A 20,010-nucleotide genomic window follows, 5' to 3' on the forward strand; every position below is an offset into this window, starting at 1 on the left:
CATGAAATCATGATTCATGATTGAACCCAATTCAGTGGGTTGTCACCAAATGTTTAGACTATAACAGAAAATAGCAGAGTACGTTGTATGTAGTAGGTGCTGTTTCACTAAACACGTGGGTGTTTGTGTGTGGACACGTCTAAATCATTGAGATGTAAAATGGATTTCTTCTTTTTTTTTGCCTGTGCCACATGGTATGCAGGATATTAGTTCCCCGACCAAGGATCGAACCCACGCCCCCTGCAGTAGAAGTGCGGAGTCTTAACTACTGGACCACCAGGGACTGCTACACCAGCACGGGCCCTACATGGAAGTCCCTAAAATGGATTTCTTACTGTGAGTTACAGTTTTAACAAGGTTTGAAAGCTGATGTTCTTGATAGGATGGGTGGATACCATTAAGGGCCATCCCGCCCAAAGGGCAGGAGGCCAAGACCCGATCCAGGGGACGGCTGGAGGTAAGCAGACCCGACTCGGCTTTGGGGCAAAGCATTGGGTTTGGAGTCGGCCAGAGCTGGACTCCAATCCTGACTCTGCATCCAACTAGCTGTGTGACTCTGGGCAAGACGTCTAATGCCTCTGGCTTTGTCACTTGCAGGTATAAGTGACGCCAGTGGCTTCCTCGCTGATAGTGGAGAGCTGGCGCCCCGTGAGTTAGCGGTCTTCTTCTCCAGCATCTGGATGAGGTCGGTTCTCACGGGCTCTTGCAGGCAGCAGCAGCCCCAGGGCCCCTGTTTCGGCCCCTCCCTCTTCGCACTCTGCCAGCTCAGCTGAGAGGCAGTGGCTGCCAGGGATTCCCCATCCTCCATCCCACCCACCCCAGCACCTTCTAGGATGAAGATGAGAAATAATGAGACAGCAGCCTCCAGGAAGGAGATTCAGGAGAGGAAAAAGAAACAAGTTTTATTTAAGCCCCAAACACTCGGCTAGAAAAACCAAAAAGGAAAGAGAGCAGGAAAGTGGGAGAAGAAAAGGGACATTAAAAAAGAGAGACAGAGAAAACACAGCAACCCTTTTCCATTTAGAAATTGTCAAGTTACACTGACAGAAGTCACAGAATATCCACAGAAGCCATCACTGCTACACCAACACGGGCCCTACAGGGTGGACAGGGCGGGGTGCGGAGCCGGGCTCGCCCTGGGGGTCCCACCTGGGACCCCGCTCAGAGCCTCGGGCCTGAGGCTCCTGGGGAAACAGCATATTGTGGAAGGGGCGGGAGAGAAACCCCCCATGCGAGTAACACAGCACAGTGGGCAGGGGCTGGGGAGACCAGCTACAGGGGTCCCCCCAGACGTCTTGGTTTTCTCTTGGTCAAGCACACACTGATGGACAGAGCAGCGAGGCGCATGCAGCTGGGGGGGGGCCTTGACGTGCTGGGGGCTTTGGGAGGGCCCAGGGGCTGGAGGCTTGGGAGGGGAGCCGGAGCGAGTGGAGCAAGGCCAAGGACCGTACACACAGGCGCTCCCACACGCGGGGTCTGCACGCATGTGCACGTGCATGCGCAGCTCACACACCCCTCCACGTACACCCTTCTGTCCACACACACACAGGTCACACATTACACGTGCTCTCACATGCCAAGGTCCTCCACATCAGTGTGCAGGTGGGCACATGCCAATGCCCAGGCCAGTTACGTGCACCGCTGTGTGCCCGCCTCCCTGCACACGTGTGGGAGGTCATGCCTGTGCACGCTCATGCTTCCTTCCCTCCGCACACTGGTGAATGGACTTGTGCCAGTGGACACACACACACACACACACACACACACACACACACACAGGCTGCGCATAACTCCTCCTGTAAATATGCAGGCACCAAAATGAAAGATGCAAATTCCACTGGGCTCCACGTGAGTGGGTGGGGTGGGGCACAGGACTCCCTCCATTTGCTCCCTTGTGGATGGACACGCCCTTCTCCCCCCCCTCCAAGAGACATTCAACTCAGGACAATGACGGTGGGGCAAACGTTCAGGGCACAGGGTTGAGGGTGGGAGGTGCGGCAAGGGAAAAGTAGCAAGCAGAGAGTAATGGAGTGGAGGGAGGAGGGGGCACCACTCCCCCCCTCCCTCCCAAGTCAGGGTGTCTCTGTACAGCCGAATCAAACCAAACCGTCTCACTGGACCACAGAAGCCAGGCCAATGTACCCACCCTCTAGCCCCCTCCCCTGCCAAAACAGCGGCCAGGGAGAGAGTGCCGTGGTTTTCTTTTTTTTTTCTTTTTTAAATATTTATATATATTTATATTACGTATATTATATATATATATAATATGTAAATATATTTTTAAAACAATATAAAATGTTAAGACACTTCACTTAAATGTAAAGAGTTGCCTGCAATTAAAAGTAATTGCATCATTTATGAGGTCCTTTTTTTTTTTTTCTATTTTCCAGGGTATTTTTTTTTCAGGACGGATTTTTTTTTTAACCTCTTCTTTTGTTATTTTTCAAAAAGGCTTGCTTGCCTTTGTACAAAAATGATCCAAAGCTAGAAAACAAGGATGAGCCAACAAAAACAACAACAGAAAAAGAAAGAAATGAAGGAACACAACCCAATTCCCCCTCCTGCCCCAACCCTCAACAGCTCCCCCTGGCTCTCCCCAAACGCCAGGCTCCAAGGTCTAGGAGGTTCTGCCCCTGCGATGGCTCCTTCTTTCTGTGCTTACTCGGGGAGACTAATCCCAACGCCCCCCACCCCCTGTGCTTACCCCACTTTGTGCTCCAAATAGGAATCCTGCTCCCTGGGGACCCCACTCCATCTTCCCCCTCCTCCCCCATCCACATACTCTCCCTGCTGGCCCCTCACTGTGCCCTGGGGGGAGCGGGGCTAAGAACCAAAACTGGTCTCTCCAGCTCCTTCTCAGGACCCCACTAAAAGAAAGCCTCACTGCCCACAGCCTCTGCAAAGCTGGCGCCCACAGGTTCGGGGGTGCTGGCTGGCTGGTCAGGCTTCAGGGACCCTCGAGGATCTCACCAGGGGTCCCCAGCCCTACCCTGAAAACCCTCAAATCTCAAAGAGGATGGTTGAAGGTCAAGTCACCCCACCTGTGGGGTCAGAGCTGTCCTCACTGCCCCCCATGAAACCCCTCTCTATTCCCCCCACTTCCCTCACAACCAGACCCTCCCCACCCTCCAGGCCTCAAAATCTAATTTGCTATAGGCCCTTCATTCTTGCCCACCCCACCCCTGTTAAATAAGTTAATGTCACTTAAAGTGCTAAATTAGGAAACTAAAAGTACCAAATACCCCTCCTCGGGGCTGCCCTCTCCCAGGGCAGTGTCCCCAGTGTCAGGCTGTCTGCTCAACCCACCATCCATAACCAGCAGTCCAAAGGTGCCCCCTCCTCCGATCAGCGCCAGCCAGGCAGCTCCTCACCACAGGAAGGTGGTCCCGGGAAGCCAGCTCCTCTCCAAGGACACGCAGATTCCACGGGCTCACACCACCCTGAGGCCCCTCCACCTCTGGCCTCCCTCTCCAGCCCCTCTGTCTCGACTCCAGGCCCACCCAGGCATGAGTGGACGGGAGCAGAGAAGCAGCGGCGTTGGGTCACATCCCGAGGTTGGACAGGTGCGGCACCTCCAGGGCCAAAGTCTCCCGACGTCCTATTTTCCAGCCTGATTTTGGGATTGGTCCAATGTCCAGGTTTTCCTCCAGGAAGCCTTCCGAGGAAGGGAAGAGGGGGTGTCTGGCTGCTCCAAGTCTCCACGCGTAGCGTTTGTTTGGAGTGCTCTTGGGAGGAGTGTGTGGGAGACGAGGAGGTGGGGCAGGGGGGTAGGAACTTCAGGATGGACTTGGGAGGGAAAGTGGGGAAAGAGAAAAGGAGGCATGATGACAGGAAGTGTGCCATTCTGGAACAGGAAATCAAGGGAAGGTGTCACGTTTTGGTTTTTAGTTTTACTGGTTTGCTTTTTCTTTCTTTCTTTTTTTTTTTTTTTTTTTAAAAAAAAGATAATTAAAAGTGAATCATTAAAAAAACCAAAAACACCAACAGGGGATGGGCAGAGAGAGCTGAGGACAGGCCACCTTCAGGGGATCTAGAGAATGGTGTCAGGGTGGGGTGGAGATGAAGGGAAGCCGAGGAGAGAAATGGCAGGGATAAGGGAGGGGGCAGGCGGGGGTGGGGGGTAAGGGAGTTTCTAGAAGGAGATGGAAGAATTCCTCGCCCCAAAGGAAGTCAATACGGGGATGGAGGTTCTGGAAGCCGAGGGCTTTTCTGAGACTGGGCTTGAGGTCTCACTCGACCCGCTCATCTCTTTAGACGGTTTAGTGGCCTGGAACAAAAACAGAGGTCATGGGTCAGAGAGAGGAAGGGGAACCTTTGTGCTGGCCCCCAGTTACAGTTTGTTGGGTTTTTTTTTGCGGTATGCGGGCCTCTCACTGTTGCGGCCTCTGCCGTTGCGGAGCACAGGCTCTGGACGCGCAGGCCCAGCGGCCATGGCTCACGGGCCCAGCCGCTCCGCGGCATGTGGGATCTTCCCGGACCGGGGCCCGAACCCGTGTCCCCTGCATCAGCAGGCGGACTCTCAACCACTGCGCCACCAGGGAAGCCCCAGTTACAGTTTTAAAAAATGAAAAATCTCCACAAATCCAAGAGAAAATTAACTGCAAACAGTAGAAATCAGAGGAGGATCTGGAGAGAGTGACTGGTCCCCTGAGACAGGGGAGGAGCGGGGTGGGGGGCACAGCAGGGGCAGAAAGGGGGCGCGGGGTTGGAACAGAGGGCCTGGGGTGGGAGGGTAGGCCCATGGTTACTGATAGGAAAGAGAGAAGGCGGGAGAGAGAGACCAGAGAAGCACAAGGGAGGGCAGCCCAGGGCCAGGACAGGCACCAGGAGCAGAGCGGGTGGGGAGCAGGGAGAGGGCAGGAGAAGGGAGGAAGAGGGGAAACGTTAGCTGCCAAAGGGGAGGCGGGAGGGGCGCAGCCCAGGCTGGGAGGGGGGCCCAGCCAGCCGGCAGCCCAGTCAGGGCCCCTTCCAGCCTCAGCAGGCTCTCACAGGGGCAACTGAGGAATGAGCTTGTCCTCCTGGGGGGCGCTTCTTTAAAGACCCTCCCCCCGCCGCCTCCTGCCCCGCAAGTGTTCCTCTAGCTCTGAGCTGTGCCTTGTGGGTAATGGGAGGTCACCCCCTCGTGACGTGTCCGGCACTCACAGGTCACCTCTGACAGAAACGGCCGTGCCCCCTCCTCACCTCCAGCAGACCCCCTGCATTTACACTGGTCCTGGAGGAGATGGCCTGTCACAAATGCAGACTCCAGGGCCCCACCCCAGGGTCCATCTCTAGCAGGAGCTCAGGAATCTGCATTTTAGCCAGGCGCCCCACGTGATCCTGCTGCACAGAACTCTGAGATCCCTCGATTAGGGCAACATGGACCAGGTTTTCTCTCTGAAGTTGTATCCACTGTCCCTCCTGGCCTTACTTAGCTACTGACCCGTCCTGATGAAAAAAGACAAGGCATGAGGACTAGAGGCAGAGAGGCTGTGGCGCACTGACAGAGACCTCCTGCGGGCCAGGTCTGGGCACGGTCATGCCCTTTCTCCCCGACCTACATTATCACCCAGCTGCTGGGCAGCCTCTATCAGGTGCTTCGCAGGGGAAACCCAGACGGTGCCTCCCGCAGCCTGGAAGGGAACCAAGGAGACCGTATGTACCTGACTGGCCAACAGTGAACCCGCCCTTGAGGTTGCTGGTCACATTTCTTCTTCCACACGTGCACAGCAACCCCTCCCCCTGTTGTTCTTAATTATGTCCAGAGAAACAGAGCTTTGTCACCTTTGTGACCGGCAGAAACCTCATAGATGGTCAGCTTTAGCCGGGGGAGACTGGAACCGTTAGCTACACCCAAAGGGCTGAACCCCACACCCCTCCTCTTCCTGTGGGCCAGAGTCTAGCCCGCTCTCTGCGCCCCGAGCCTACTGACCTGTCCCTCTGGGCTACGAGGCATAGATTTCCACACAAGCGTAGGTCATCTTGATGCTGCCAACCCTGTTGGCGCCTCCTCCAGGGCCACTCCCAGGGCCACCTCCTCCTGCCCACACGCCCTTCTTCCTAGCTGTTTGCCTGAATCAGGCACTGGGCTGGCAGAAGAGGTGGGGCTTCCCCCAGCCCAAGGGGAATGCGTCCCGATAAAACCTATGGCAATTCAAGCCGTTCCCTTCTCCTAGCTAGTGACTGATCTAGAGACAGGCAATGAGGAGAGAGGGGAGGTCAGCTGGGGGCCTCTGGGGAAGGTTCTCCTGCTCCTACAATGATCTGTGTGCCTAGGGGCCCTGGAATGAAGGCAGATGTGTTCGGGTGGGGTGGGATGATGGGCCACCTGAACAGAACTATGGAAGGAGCCCAGGTCTTGATGTCCTTGAGCTGCTGAATTCCCCAACCCTGGAACCTCCCTGCTTCTTGTTTCGTTAGCTAATACCTTTCCTTGTCATTTAAGCCATTTTGGAGTTTCTGTTATGTGCAGCTAAAACCGCTTAGACCGCTACATGTGAGCCCACCATTGTTCCCCTAATGTTCTTGTCAACAGTGTTCCCGTCACGAGTGCTGTCTCCCCAAGGGTTGGCGGCACCCACGAAGTTATGCTTCCCAGCAAAGCAGTAGAATCCAGCGTTAGGACAAGCAGAATTTGTAACTGGCAGACCTGGGTTTAAGTCCCAGCTCTGCCACTTCCTAACCATGTGACCTTAGGCAGGTATCTCTCTGGGTCTTCATGTCGTTACTCGCAAAGCAGGGATAACAGCACCTACAGCACCAGAATCACATGAGACGATGCACACAGAGCACGAGGCCCAGTGCCTGCACTCAGGATGCAGGCAATAAATGGTAGCTATTATTATTATTATTATTATATCATTAGTATATTAACATTTCAAGTCTGCATTGTCTAGTTCCATCGGGATTGGGCCTGATCAGTGGCAAATTCATTCATTCATTCATTCATCCATGCGTTCACCTAACCAACAAATATTTATTGAGTGCCTGTGTGTGCCAAGTACTGTTCTAGGTGCTGTAGGGATGTAGCAGTGACAAAGGGATTAATGCACAGATTTTTAAAGATATAAAGTTGTTACGAGGATTAAATAAGATGCTTAAAATTGGTACAGAAGAGGGGTGCTATTTTCTGTTTGCCTCTCCATCCCCAGCTCTGATTTCTGCCCTGCTCTGCACCCTGGCTGGCTGACCCCGCCATGCCGTGGCTGGCTGGCTGGCTTGGTTTGCCCACTGGGGATTATGACAGGGCGGAAAGAGAGAGGGGGTAAAGTTTCTTCCTTACTCCCTCCCCACGTGGTGCCACGTCGCTGGCATGCTGTGCCCTCCAGAACTATAGCACCTACTGTCCAGCTCTCACAGGACTCCCTACACCCTAGGTCCCCAGACCCCTCTCCCCAGGGAGGTCCAGCTTCCTGCTCTCACTGGTCCCTTCATTACAGTCTCTTCACCGGAACCAATGGAGGACATACACTAGGTGTCCAACAGTTGCTTAGCCCTAGTAGAAGAGGGGGTGTCCACAGTTTCATGCCCGCGCCAAGCCCTCGATCCTTGTCGCCTGGGAATCTGGCTCTCATCCCACCCCTGAATCTTGAGCACATCCAAGAGCTTTTCCTCAATCATTTCCTCTGATTTCTCTGCGGTATCAGGCACAGTTGCGCCCCCTCTCGGAACTTTCTCCACTCCTCCACCCCGACTTCTCTGTCTGGTCCTGCCAGTTCTATTCCCCTCCCCCTCATCATCGTCAAGGCCGCTTCGAGCTCCTAGTGTCAGAACCACGAGATGAAGGAGAGGCCTCTGTCCAGCCCTTGGCCCTGACAAAGGTACAGTGCAGCCAAGCATGGTGGTGACTCCTTCCCTTTGGAGAGCGCTCTGTGGCTTTCGAAGTTCTTTCCCACACACGGTATTATATTACATGAACTCAGAAGCCGGCCTCTGGGTTCTTGCCCTCATTGTACAGATGAGGAAAGAGCCTGCAGAAGGCAGAGGACTTTGACCAGGGTCACAGACTGAGCTGGGATGGAACGGTGCCCTGGCCTCAGGATGGAGGGCCAGGTGATACGGGTGACTGGAGCAAATGGACGGGCTGGGGTGGGGGGGCGGGCAGGGAGAACTGGGCTGAGGGAGCCGAGGTTGGTCATGAAGAGCCAGGGCGGCCAGTGAGGGAGTTTTGATTTTCTTACCCAGCCGGGGCTGGAGGGCACAGGTGGTATGCTAGGGGAGTGATAAAATCAAATCCGCATTTTACAAACAATCCTCCCCACCCCGCAGGTCTGGGAAGATAGGTTAGGGGTCACAGAAGTTGCAGGGAAACTTTAGAAGGGCACGCGCTGGGGTACCGAGGCACAGGATAATTTTTTCCCCTGCTGCTTTATAACATTTCTTTACTTTAAAACATTTCTGCAAAGAACGTGTAATAAATACTTCATTAGAGAGAAGATGCTTTTTTAAAGAAAGGTTTCTAGAAAAGTGAAAGTGAGATACAGCCACACCAGTCATGTGGGAAGAGAGAAGCACCATGTAGCTGGGGAAGGTGAGGGAGGCGGGGAGCTCAGGGGACCCCTCAGCGTAGGTGGATGCCTGGGGCCGGTGACTCTCCCAAGTGGCGAGCAGCGAGCAACAGGGGCAGGCTTGAGCTCAGAACAGAGACCTGGGCAGGGACAGATGGCACCGGTGCCCAAGGAGAGGAGCACGTGGTGTGAGCAGCAAAGAGGCTGTGGAAGAAGATGGACGCAGGGGAGTGAAGAGGTGGGCAGAGGGGAGGTGCCCAGGAGGGTCAGTGAGGGCCGACAAGGGAGGAGAGGATGCCAAGGAGCGGAGGGTCTCACGGCCCCCCAATGCACGTGGGGGGGGCAGCGTATGTGCCCAACATGCTGCAGAGAGGTCGGTAGAGCACGGTGCAAAGAGGCCATTTGGAGGCCACTGGAGACCTAGCCAAGCCCAGGGGTGAGGCTGGAAGGAAGCAGGAGGAGGGGGTGGGTTGAGGGATGAATGGAGGAGAGGGCGTGGAGGCGATGGAGGTGACTGGAGGGGCAGGAGAGAGGGCAATAATAGGCAGAGGAGCTGGGTGCCGGGGGAGTTGGGAGTCACGGTGAGAGGCGGGGAGCATAATTCCGGAGGAGGGAGGCGCCCGCTGAAGAGGCAGAAGCAACTCTGTGCGGGGTGGGGGCCTGGGTGTCGGTCTGGATTTGAACCCTGCTCCAGCACTTGCCGGCCCTGTGACCTCGGGTAAAGCCTCAGTTTCCCCATCTGTCAAATGGGGATAATAAGGCCCATCCTCAGAGCAGTGAGTGTGCAATGAATTAATGTGTGCGTCCGGCACAAGTGAATACCCCAGGAATGTCGGCGGCCATTCTAGACACCGCAGAGAGACCAGCCTGGACAGGAGGAGGGGAACTCATCCTTGGTAGTGGCAGGAAAGAGAGCTGGGGGTGGGACTGGCAGGATGTGTCTGGGGACCCATGAGGAAGACGATTGGCCAGCAGGGAGCGTCTCCACTGGACGTCCACTGAGGGGTGTCTCCACTGGACTCCCCAGAGGACCAGCAGGCAGGCCTGTGTGCCCAGCGCTGGGCAGAGCCATGTGGTGGGAAGGGCTTTGGGATCCCTGGCTCCCAGTCCTGGCTTTGATGCCACCTTGCTGTGGGCCCGTGGGAAGTCCCTTTCCTTCTCTGAGCTGTCCCCTCATCTGTAAAGGAGGTGGCTAGACTTGCCCATCTCTCACCTCCTGCCTCTGAGCCTAGAACCTTCTTCAAGTCACAGCATCTGGACATTTCATGACCCCCACTCCCAGCCAGCACTCAGAATGGACCTGGCATACAGGAACTGCTCGGAAATATTTACTGAACCAAATGAGCGCGCTAAAGGTCTCTCTAAACATCTAGGCCTGAGGACCATTTGCATCTTCCGACCGGGCCACAGGTGAGCCACAGGGCAGAAACATCCATGGGTGAGGCTGTCAACTCTATATACTGTCCCAGGCCCACTAATTAAATCTGAAAGAGGGTGCAGCGCCTCCACCACTATTACGGCACCCAACGGGGGGGCCGAAGTACTTCTCCCCTTCCTCCCCCTCCCCATTAACCACACTGCAACCCAAACACGAGACTGAAAAACAGATGCAAAACTGGTTTCTCCCTTAGTTGGGAGGTGGCCTAAGAGGGAGGCTGAGATGAGAGTGGGGACCCCAAAGAGCAGGTGGGACTTGAGAGCAGAGGGAAGGAAGCAGAGGAGGGGAGTGGAGTGGCAGGAAGACAGGCATAAAGGCCCCTTCCACACCCCGGGGTCACCAGCCTTAGCAGGGTCTTGTCCAGGAGCGGCTGAGGAGACAGCCCTCTCTGGTCCTGTGTGAGGGGCCTTCTGAGAGAGGAGCCGTCTGGCTGAGAACCAGATCCTGAGCCCTGGGACTGGAGAGAGGAAGGAGAAGATGGCTTAAGGGACCGGTGGGGCAGTCCTGGCGGGGAGGACCTCTCTGGGCAGCCGGCAGGAAGGTGGTCACAGGAATACTGGCAGGAGATGGCCAGTACGCAGCAAGAGCACACAGCACTGCCAGTGGGGAGGGGGAGGGGGAGGGCGTCTGGATGGGGGCCAGGCCCCGCCCCCGTGGTACCCAGGCTTACCTGCTGCTGGGCCTGGATCCTCATGTACTCGGCCCTCTGCTTGCCATGCTTGCCTTTGTCGGGGCTGCCTGCCTGGCCCTGGGCCGCCTTCAGCCGAGAGGTCCCCAGAGTCACCACCTTCATGGGCGGCACACTGCCACCGCCACTCTGCAGGAAGAGGAAGAGGGTCAGGACTGGAGGTGAGGTCACACAGGCAGCCCAGGCACAGTGGGCCCTCTGAGACCTGGAGAGCTCTCCCTGGCTCCACACCCCCCCACCCCAGGAATCAGGCCCACTCTCAGGCCAGGTTTAAGGCCTCCCTGCAGGAGAGGGGATGGGGCCCCCGGCTAGGTTCCCAACAGCTCCTGGGTGAGAACCCTGGTGGCTTCCTTGAGTAGCCCGGGGGCAGCTGGTGCCCTTCTGGGGGAGCCATTTTGAAGGTGAAGGTCCCTGGCATCACCACCACCGCTCCTGGCCTGAGAGAACGTGCCTGAGATCTGGGGGGAGGGGTCTTTATAATGGCAGACAAAGTAGGACTGGCAGCCCCAGGCCCACATCTTCCTCTGAATGGGAGGATGGGGGCGAAGTCTCCCTAGAGATGGACAAGTCCAGCCCCCTTGAACCACCCCAGGGACCAGGCCTGCCCAGAAGGGCGGCGCAGGCAGAGAAACAGCAGAGACAGAGAGAGTCAGACAGGAGAGGAGGAGGGGAGTGTGGGGATGCAGAAGGGGGAAAGAACTTTATTTGTCGGTTTACAGATACAGAGCAGAGGGAGAGGCCCTGGTCCCCACCATGGCTGGTTGGGCTGATCCCTGGGCAGGCCAGCTTCCCAGCCTGCCAGGGGCTCTGCCTGCAAACCCAGCCTGGCACCGGGCTCCCAGGAGGGGGGCGGGGCTGAGAGAAGGCCAGTGGGAGGAGGGGGCTGGCGTGGTGCTCCTGCAGCCTCCCACTCCCTCCAGCTCTGAAGACTGGAACAGGAAGGTAAGAGGAGAGGACGGGGCAGGAGGCAGCCACCTGGGGACCAGGGGGCGGGGGTGGGGGGCTGCCAGGGGATCCCGCGGCAGGGGCCGTGCCCATCTGGCTCAGGGTGGCTTCCAGCTCCCGGAGCGTCTCCTCCAGGCTGTCCATCCGCTGGGTGGTGGCACCGTGCCCCGTGCAGCCCAGGCCAGCAGCACGCTGACCCCTGCAGTCCCCACTGCAGGGTTGGGCGTTGTGTCCAGAGTCCTTGAGGGTCTCCTCTGGGTAGGTCTCGGCAGCGGAGGGCTCCTGGGTCCTGTCTGGGGCAGGTCCCCGAGAACAGGGGACCCCAGCTCCTCCCTTTTCTGGGCTGTAGCTCCCTGTCCCCAGTCTCTTCAGAGCCGGCCCTTCCTTCTCCAGCATTGAGCTGTTCCCGGGCTGGGAAACCTCAGCCATTAGCCCTGGCGGGGCCCGTGGATTACCCCAGCCCCTCCCGCTGCCAGCCAGGGTCCGGGGTCGTGGGGTAGGGGTTGTCCTGAGGCCGGGTTCCTCAAGCCTGGCCTCTGGTGGAGAAGGAGGTTTGGGGGCACACTCTGTCAAGATGATCCGGGGGACGCAGAAGGGCCTGCGGCCTGCGGCAGCCTGCGGAGAGAGGAAAGATGAGGGAGAGTGTGGTCCCTGCAACCGAAGCACCCTGAGCTGGGATGGGGGGGTCGCATGTGGGTGAGCCCAGCCCCTTCCTTTCACAGATAGGGAAACCGAGGCAGGGGAGGGTCCTGACTGAGTTTACCCAGCAAGTTAGAGGCAAAGTTGGGACTAGAACTCAGGCCTTTTTCCACCACACCCTACGGTCTCCCACTTTCTGGCAAAGATGCCAGTTTACCTAGAAGCACAGACACATGTTTACATCTCATCACCCATGTTAAACTCTGAGAGCAGCTCTCATGGTTACTGCCAGGAGTTTACCCATCTGTGCGATGGAGTAACAATAATGTGAGGCTGGTGGAGGATGAAGTGAGCACAAGTGGGCACGTGCTTGGAACAATGCCTGGCACGGTGTAAGTGCTCGATAGGTATCAGCTATTTGTTGACTCGAACTGAATGTCCGAGACCCGCAGCCCCGTGTGGGTGGAGACCAGGTGTTGGCCTCTGGCCTCGGAGTGTGGGTCTGCCATCCTCATCTCAGGCCAGAGATTCCTGGTCCCTACCCCTTACTTCCGGAGCTTTCTCTGAGGGCTTCACAGTCACAACGGGAGGGGCTCAGCTAAGTCCCTCTGCTGCACAGGCTTGGGCAAAGCTAGAGCATCTGCCTCTGTGTGAGCGTCCCGGGCTCTGGCTTTGGTGGGGGCACAGAGAGAGGCCCCCAGTCACCCCTACCCCACTTGAGTGAATTCTGGTCTAATTCTGAGCAGAGTCTTATACCAGGAACTGCCATAAACGCCTTCATCTTTAATCCTTTCTGTTGCCCGTGAAATGGCTACTACTCTCATCACTTTACAGATGAGGAAACTGAGGTGGGGGGTGTCATGTAATTTACCCAAGGTCACTTACCCACAGCTAGCTAGTGGCAGAGCCAGGATTTGAACCCAGGCAGTCTGACTCCAAGTCCAGTGCTCTTTCCACTAAAAGGAGCCATGTGGAGATGCGTGGGGGGCAGCAGGGACCCCCAGACCCCCCCGCCCCAGGCAACCCACCCAGCCCTGCCACCTGCTTACCTGGATGTGGGAGGTGCAGACTGGGAAGGCAGAGAGGGCGACCCATGCCCGCCCGGCTCCACTGCCCAATGGCGCCTCAGGATGCAGAGGGGCAGCCAGCCCAAAGGGCCAGTGGAGGGGCTCTGCCCACTGGACCCCACCAGGACTGGCTTCCAGGGCCAGAAAGGTGCAGTGGCTGGGTGCAGCGGGCCAAGGTGCCGAGGCACAGCCAGCCTGGGGCAGCCCAGCCATACCCCCAGACGGCTCCTTGGACTGCTCTGTGCCCATCCTCTGCCCAGCAGACGGCACTGTCTACGTGTTTGGTGCCTGTCTGCTCCCCCCGCCAGGGAGCCAAAGCACCACCAGGTCTCAAGTCAGGCTAAAAATCAGGTGGCGGCCAGCACAGAACCCACTGTGGGCCGAGAGAACCAGATGAGGAAGGTGAACACGTGAGTGCACGGGAGGCTCCCCTCTGCAGAGCAGAGGCCCTCCTGCTACAACCTAACTGGGCAGAGGGAGAGATTCCCAGACCACCGCCCCGCAATTCCCCCTCCCCATCCAAGCACAGCCCCCTGGGGTGCAGACAGCAGGTCACCCTCAAATTCCCAAGAAAAAATAAAGAGGAAATAAGTGCAGCAGGACAGCAGCAAGGACTGAAGTTGAAATGCCCAACTCCGAAAGACAGAACCGGCAGCCAAGGAAGGGCATGGGTTTCTTCCATCCCAAGCTCTCTGCCCAGATGGGGCCATGGGACGGAGAGAGGCTGTAAATGAGCCTTCCTCCTGGGCATCCTGGTGCCCAGCGCAAGGCATAGATTCTAGTGGGAGAAAGAGCCCCCACCTGGCACAGGCAGCGGAGTAGGGGAGATGGGGGCAGGGACCGGGCGAGGGCTCAGGACAGTGTCAGACTTTGAGTTGGGCCTAAAGTCATGTAACAAGCACGATCCAAACTCCAATCTTGGACCAAAGACAAAACGTGGGCTTCGGGCCAGACCTAAACTCTGGCTGCAGATACGAACAAAACACCCACCACAGGCCAGACCCGGAATCAGGCCTGTAAGGAAAGGCCCCAAGGGGGCCACCAGGTACCAGGCTGCTGGAGTCTGGAGAGGGAAGGAAGGGTGATGCATCCGTCCTTGGGGAGGGGGAGGGGGTGAGGCCCTGGCAGTGGCGGGACTCAGGGACGTGACTGGCAGGTTCTAGCGGGTGTTCTAGCGGGTTAGTGTGAGAAGTGAGGAGAGGAAGCGTGGAGGCACAGGCAGAGAGAGCGCCGTGAGAGGTGGGGGACAGCCCGTTACCTTCCACGTGGGGCCCGGGGCTGAGCCCCCAGGAGGCCCCGGGTCCTGGGGGAACAGCAAGGTGGGGATCGGCTGGCGGCAGGGCGTGGGGGGGAGGGGAGACACTGAGCTTCTCTCAAACACCTGGGGAGCAGAAGGTGGGGGCAGGTTTGGAGGAGGGGGTACAGGGAGGATGGGGGTGCTGGGCTCTGACCCAGGCACTCATGGGGAGGGGGTGGCCTGGGCTGGCCCTCCTTGGCCCCTCACCATGGCCACTGGCCACCAGAGGCCCTGGTGGTCCAGGTCTTCAGCCTCTGGGGAGGGGTGCCGAGAACACTCGAGTCTGGGTGACTTACAGCACTGGGAGGGGGTCAAGGTATATGGGCGAGTCTGTGAGAGCTTCTGTTCTCGGAACACTAGGGGATCGGGGTCTCAGAGCACAGGAGGTGTCAGGGCAGTTGCGGGGTGTCTCAGACACTACAGTAAAAAACTCAAACATGTGGGGAGGGACCTCAGACCCCCTCCCCCATTTTACAGTGGAGAAGAAACTGAGGCAAGGAGGAGAGGCTCCTGAAGCAGCCTCAGTGGGGACCCGAGAATCCAGTCCCCTGTCCTAGTCCAGGCACCTCACCCTGGGGTCAGCTTGACAGGCAAAGGGAGGGGGCCTGGCTGATGAGTCGGGGGGCTAGGTGCGCCCCTGACCCACCTCCAGCTCTGCGATGATGCGGTCCTCGTCGTCCTCATCCTTGACGGCAGAGGCCATGATGGGGGGCGTGGAGGACGGGCGGGCCACCTCGGACACGGCTCGGCGCAGCTTTACCTGGGGCTTCTGCACCTCCAGCTCCTCAGACTCGGCCTTCTGCAAGGGCCCGGTCCCCATGGAGACCAGGCTCTGGGCACCTCCCGCTCGCCTCCTAGGCCCCAGCACTTCCAGACCATCTCCCACCTGCCCCAGCTCCTCAACGGCCAGGATGGCCCCTTGCCATGGAGGAAGCCCAAGCCAGAAGCAGAGTCACCACTGGCCAGCCTCCTTTCTTTCCTTCCACTTCCTCTGAGAGAGGGGACCACCCCAGAGAGTCTCCAGAGGTCATCTCAGGCATCCCCCCAACTCGACCCCCTGACCCCTACCCAAGCGGTGGCAGTACCTTGATGAAGGCCGAGTCCTTCTTGCTGGTGACCACGACCTCTCCAGTGCGCGTGGTGGTCAGGCCATGGGAGGAGGGGAAGCTCCGGCGGGGAGGGGGCGGCGGGGGCGACTTGGAGGGCTTCTCCGTGCGGTATCGGGGCACTGTCAGCTCATCTGTGGGAGGCCAAGGGACTGGGGGTCAGGGGACTCGTAACCCTGGAGTCTGTGCACCACATCTGACTCCAGGGTTAGGATAAACCTGGCTTCCTCCTCCAGCGAGGAAGGGAGAGGAACGCACAGGGGAAAGGACACAGGCTCCCTCCTCCTTCTCTCCTACCTCCCCGTGCAATCCTACCCCAAGCCCTGCTGCTCCTCCCCTTACAGCACTCTCATCCCTTGCTACTCAAAGTGTGGCCCGTGGGACAACAGCATTGGCAGCACCTGGGAGCTTCTTAGAAATGCAGAAGCACAGGCCCCACCCAGAGCTGCTGAATCAGAATCCACGTTCTAGCAGATCCCCGGGTGATTTCACGTGCACGTTCAAGTTTGAGAATCACTGCTCTAATCCATCCCTTTCCTGCCCACCCCTCAGCCCTGCCCTGCACAGACCTTCATCCTTTCTCCATCAAGAGAGAGTACTATTCTGAGAGTCTGACCCCACCCACCAGGCTCTCCTTTCCCCCAGTTCTTCCCGGCGTGGGGGCTGCTTCCTGGGCAACCTGCAGAAAAGTCCCTCAAGCCTGACATTCCTCCGCCTTTGATCCCCCAGCGATTCCCCATGACCTCAAACCACGTTCAAGTTTCTTGGCCCAGCACCCTCTGAGCCTGCCAACCTTTCAGCTTCAGCTCTGCTTACTAATCCTTGGTCTGGACCCAGCAGGGCAACACCAAACACAGACCTCCAGGCATTTGTATGTGCTGTTTCTCCCTGGAATGCCCTCTCTCACTGGCCAGGGAAATGCAAGGCTCCAATGGAAAGTCCCCTTCCATGGGAAGCCCTTCCTGCCCTTCCAGGGCCTCCTCTAGGACAGCATTTAGCACCTGAATCCTATTTCCGGTTTACACACAAGGTATGGCCTGGGACAGATTACTTAACCACACTGAGCCTTAGTGTCCTCATCTGTAAAATGGAAATAATGACTGTATCTGCCTCCTGGCATTGTTGCAAAATTATAAGGATTGATACGTAGAAAAGCATTTGGAGCAGTTCTTGCCGCGTAGTAAGTGCTTGATAAACACAGATGTTAGTATTACTCTCCCACGAAATTTTAAGCTCTTTGAAAGCAGCCTTATCTCCTTATCCCCAGCACCTAGCAGATAGTGGGTGCTTAACAAATACATGCGGCAGGAATGAATAAACGCGTGAATTACAATTGCCATTTCTGGTTCGGGTTTCTCACAGGCTCAGGGAGCACAGGAACCCTGTCCGTATAGCTCAGCACTGCACCCGCACCCCGTCTCACCACAGCCTCGCTTCTGGCACACACACTGGGTCAGAACGTGCAGGGGGACGACCCTCTGCCTGGACTTGCTCATCCTCCCTGCATGGTCCTCTCAGCAGAAGTCAGAGCAGTGGGAAAAATCCCTGGATGGAGTCCAGTGCTATCCCGTCCTTCTGGGTCTCCCTTCGTGGACGAGGGGCAGGCCAGCACCTCCCTCCTCTGGCAGCCTGACCGCAAAGATTCTCACTCCCAAGCGCCTCCCCCATCAACCTGAGAGCTCCCGAGGCTGGGGCTCCCCTCCTCTGGGCTCTTCGCCAGCCCCCTACCTGCCCCCATACCTGAGCCTCTCCTTCCACTGGGCTCCGTTCGGGGGGTTGCCTTCTGACCGTGGGGTAGCTTGGGGGGCTTGTGGTCAGGGGTGGGGGCTGGGCCTGGGTGGGCCTTGCTCCCACAGTCCAGGTCAGGGATGGCCTTCAGCAGCTCTGCCTGTGTCTCCTCCAGAAGCCGGTTGATGTCCTTGGCGCTGTACTGGGTCAGGGCTGCCCGCTTTTCCTCCCAGTCCCGCTCGGCAGCCTTGAGAGGAGGGGTCGACAGTCAGGACTGAAGTGGCTGCCCTGCTCCTGGACCTTTGGGGCCTCGGCCACACATGCAAGGAGTGGAAAGGAAGCCTCCCACTTGGTCCGAGCCTCGGGCTTCTCCTTGAGTATTACACGCTTTCCCTGTGAGCCTGGAATACCACCTTCATTACAAACTACTCTTGGGATAAACTTAGACCTGCTTTTAGACATTCTATTCTGTCTCACTGAGCACATAATCTACTCTTATGCTAACACCACACTGCCTTGATTATCATAGGTTTATAATATGCTTTTCTGTCTAGCAGGACTCATGTCACCCTCAGTATGCTTCTCAGACTTCCTCGTCCCCCAGGAACAAGTCCCCACATGTTGGCACCTGCCAATCTAGGACGGTGGTGAGAACGTGTGAGCCTAGTTCTGGCCCCCCCATGCCGGGCCCAGCACCTCAACAGACACAGCCTTGTCCACGCTTCTCTTGCCAGGAGTGTCCAGGCCTTTGGTGGGGTTGCCCGCCTTCGGGGTCGGAGGGGCCCCCTCGGTTTGCCCGCTCATCTCGTGGAGCTTCAGTGGAGGGCTGGGGGGTGGCATTTCAAAGTCCAAGCTCTTGTTGAAGTCAGTCTCGGCTGTAACCTTCTTGGGGGACTGATTCAGGAGGTTGCTGGGGGGTGGCCACGCACCTTCGTCCACTTGCCTGGGGTTGGGAGAGTTGGGAGCAGCTGTGAGGCCTGCAGGATGGTGGCCCCATGGGAGGGAAGCCTGGCCTGGGGGAGGTGGGGTTTGAGGAGGGCTCTGGGATCTTGCAGGACAAGTGGAAGGGCCTGGGGAGGAGTGACTGCATCCGGCAAATGGGAGGGCCAAGCCTACAACATGCACGGGGCCACAGATCAGAGCTGAGGTGCAGATCCAGTGAGCTTTGTGGGAACTGGGATAAGGGGTCAGGTTGACCTATCGATCTAGCTCAGTATGTGACCTCACTGGGAAACTGGAGGTCAGAGATAAGAACTCAGGGATAGTATGACCTTCGGATCTGGGCCAGCGTGTCTGTGACCCCACGGCAGCGCTTGAGTAGCCCATCCAGGCGCTGTGGCTCCTCCTTCAGGAACTTCACTGCCTCCACCTCCACACGCAGCACTACCCGCATCTTGCTCTGCAGGCCTGGGAAGTGAGCTGAGGGGAAGGGAAGGAGTGAGCTGGGGAGGGAGCAGCTCCGAGGACTGGGAGGACAGGCAGTGGGGTGGGGGTAGGGGTGCCCCCAGGCTCACCCTTGAGTTCAGTCAGCGTCTCCCCGAGCTGCTTCAGCACCAGAGCCTTCTCTTCCAGCTCGGGCCCAGGCACCAGTCGGTGGTTGTGGGACACGTCCCTCTGGATCTTCTCCACCGACTTCTCCAGGTCACTGCAGCCACACAGAAAGACCCTTTCAGCCCCTCTGGCCCCAGCCCAGACCCCTGAAATTGGGCAGCTGGAAAGAAATCAGGCCACCAATCAGATCAAAATTAAAAGCCATTCACCAGGGCTTCCCTGGCGGCGCAGTGGCTGGGAGTCTGCCTGCCGATGCAGGGGACACGGGTTCGTGCCCCGGTCTGGGAGGATCCCACATGCCGCGGAGCGGCTGGGCCCGTGAGCCATGGCCGCTGGGCCTGCGCGTCTGGAGCCTGTGCTCCACAACAGGAGAAGCCACAGCAGTGAGAGGCCCGCGTACCGCAAAAAAAAAAAAAAAAAAAAAAAGCCATCCACCAGACCACAAGCCCAAGTGAAATCAGAAAGCCAAACTTCAGAGATGAGACTTAGAAGCACTCCCTAACAGGTGCCCTGGGTCCCCTCTTTGAAGTTCTGATCTTTCTTAACATCAATCCAAATCTCCCTCCCGATAACTTGCATACTATGATTCTCATTATGCCAAGGACACAGCAGAGGAACTGGCAGCTTTTCAGAGAACTGGAGGCAGTTGCATGTGCCCCTAAAGAGTCTCTTTTTTTTCAGGGGGGCACTGCCACGTGCATCTACCTTCGCTCAAGTGATCCAGACACTCAGCCTCTTTCCTCAATGACAAAGCTGCTTTCAATTTTCAGATGGTTTATGCTGAGCTTGTGGGGGTTTTTTTCTTTTTTAAAAAATGTATTTATTTATTTATATTTGGCTGCATTGGGTCTTCGTTGGTGCGCTCAGGCTTTCTCTAGTTGCGGCGAGCGGGGGCTACTCTTAGTGGCGGTGCACGGGCTTCTCACTGAGGTGGCCTCTCTTGTTGTGGAGCACAGGCTCTAGGTGCGCAGGCTTCAGTAGTTGTGGTGCACGGGCTCAGGAGTTGTGGCTCGCGGGCTCTAGAGCGCAGGTTCAGTAGTTGTGGCGCACGGGCTTAGTTGCTCC

At 57.4% G+C, this 20,010-nt stretch overlaps 1 protein-coding gene across 16 annotated transcripts in view; it reads right to left on the reverse strand.

Moving 5' to 3' along the window:
• Positions 1-876: 876 nt before the first annotated feature.
• Positions 877-20,010, reverse strand: part of SRCIN1 (SRC kinase signaling inhibitor 1) — a 67,826-nt gene continuing 48,692 nt past the window's right edge. For 8 of the 16 annotated variants that reach the window (XM_067716569.1, XM_067716570.1, XM_067716565.1 and 5 more), the window contains 8 exons: positions 18,909-19,039; positions 18,666-18,813; positions 18,091-18,337; positions 17,407-17,641; positions 15,646-15,800; positions 15,207-15,359; positions 14,522-14,644; positions 10,748-12,172 (listed from right to left, as the gene is read on the reverse strand). In XM_067716569.1, coding sequence (XP_067572670.1) covers positions 11,087-12,172; positions 14,522-14,644; positions 15,207-15,359; positions 15,646-15,800; positions 17,407-17,641; positions 18,091-18,337; positions 18,666-18,813; positions 18,909-19,039 — 2,278 coding nt within the window. In that variant the 3' untranslated portion in view covers positions 10,748-11,086. The other 8 variants (XM_067716573.1, XM_067716574.1, XM_067716580.1 and 5 more) reach the window with 5 other exon arrangements.

This window comes from Pseudorca crassidens, chromosome 19, assembly GCF_039906515.1.
Source record: "Pseudorca crassidens isolate mPseCra1 chromosome 19, mPseCra1.hap1, whole genome shotgun sequence".
Classification (NCBI taxonomy): domain Eukaryota; kingdom Metazoa; phylum Chordata; class Mammalia; order Artiodactyla; family Delphinidae; genus Pseudorca; species Pseudorca crassidens.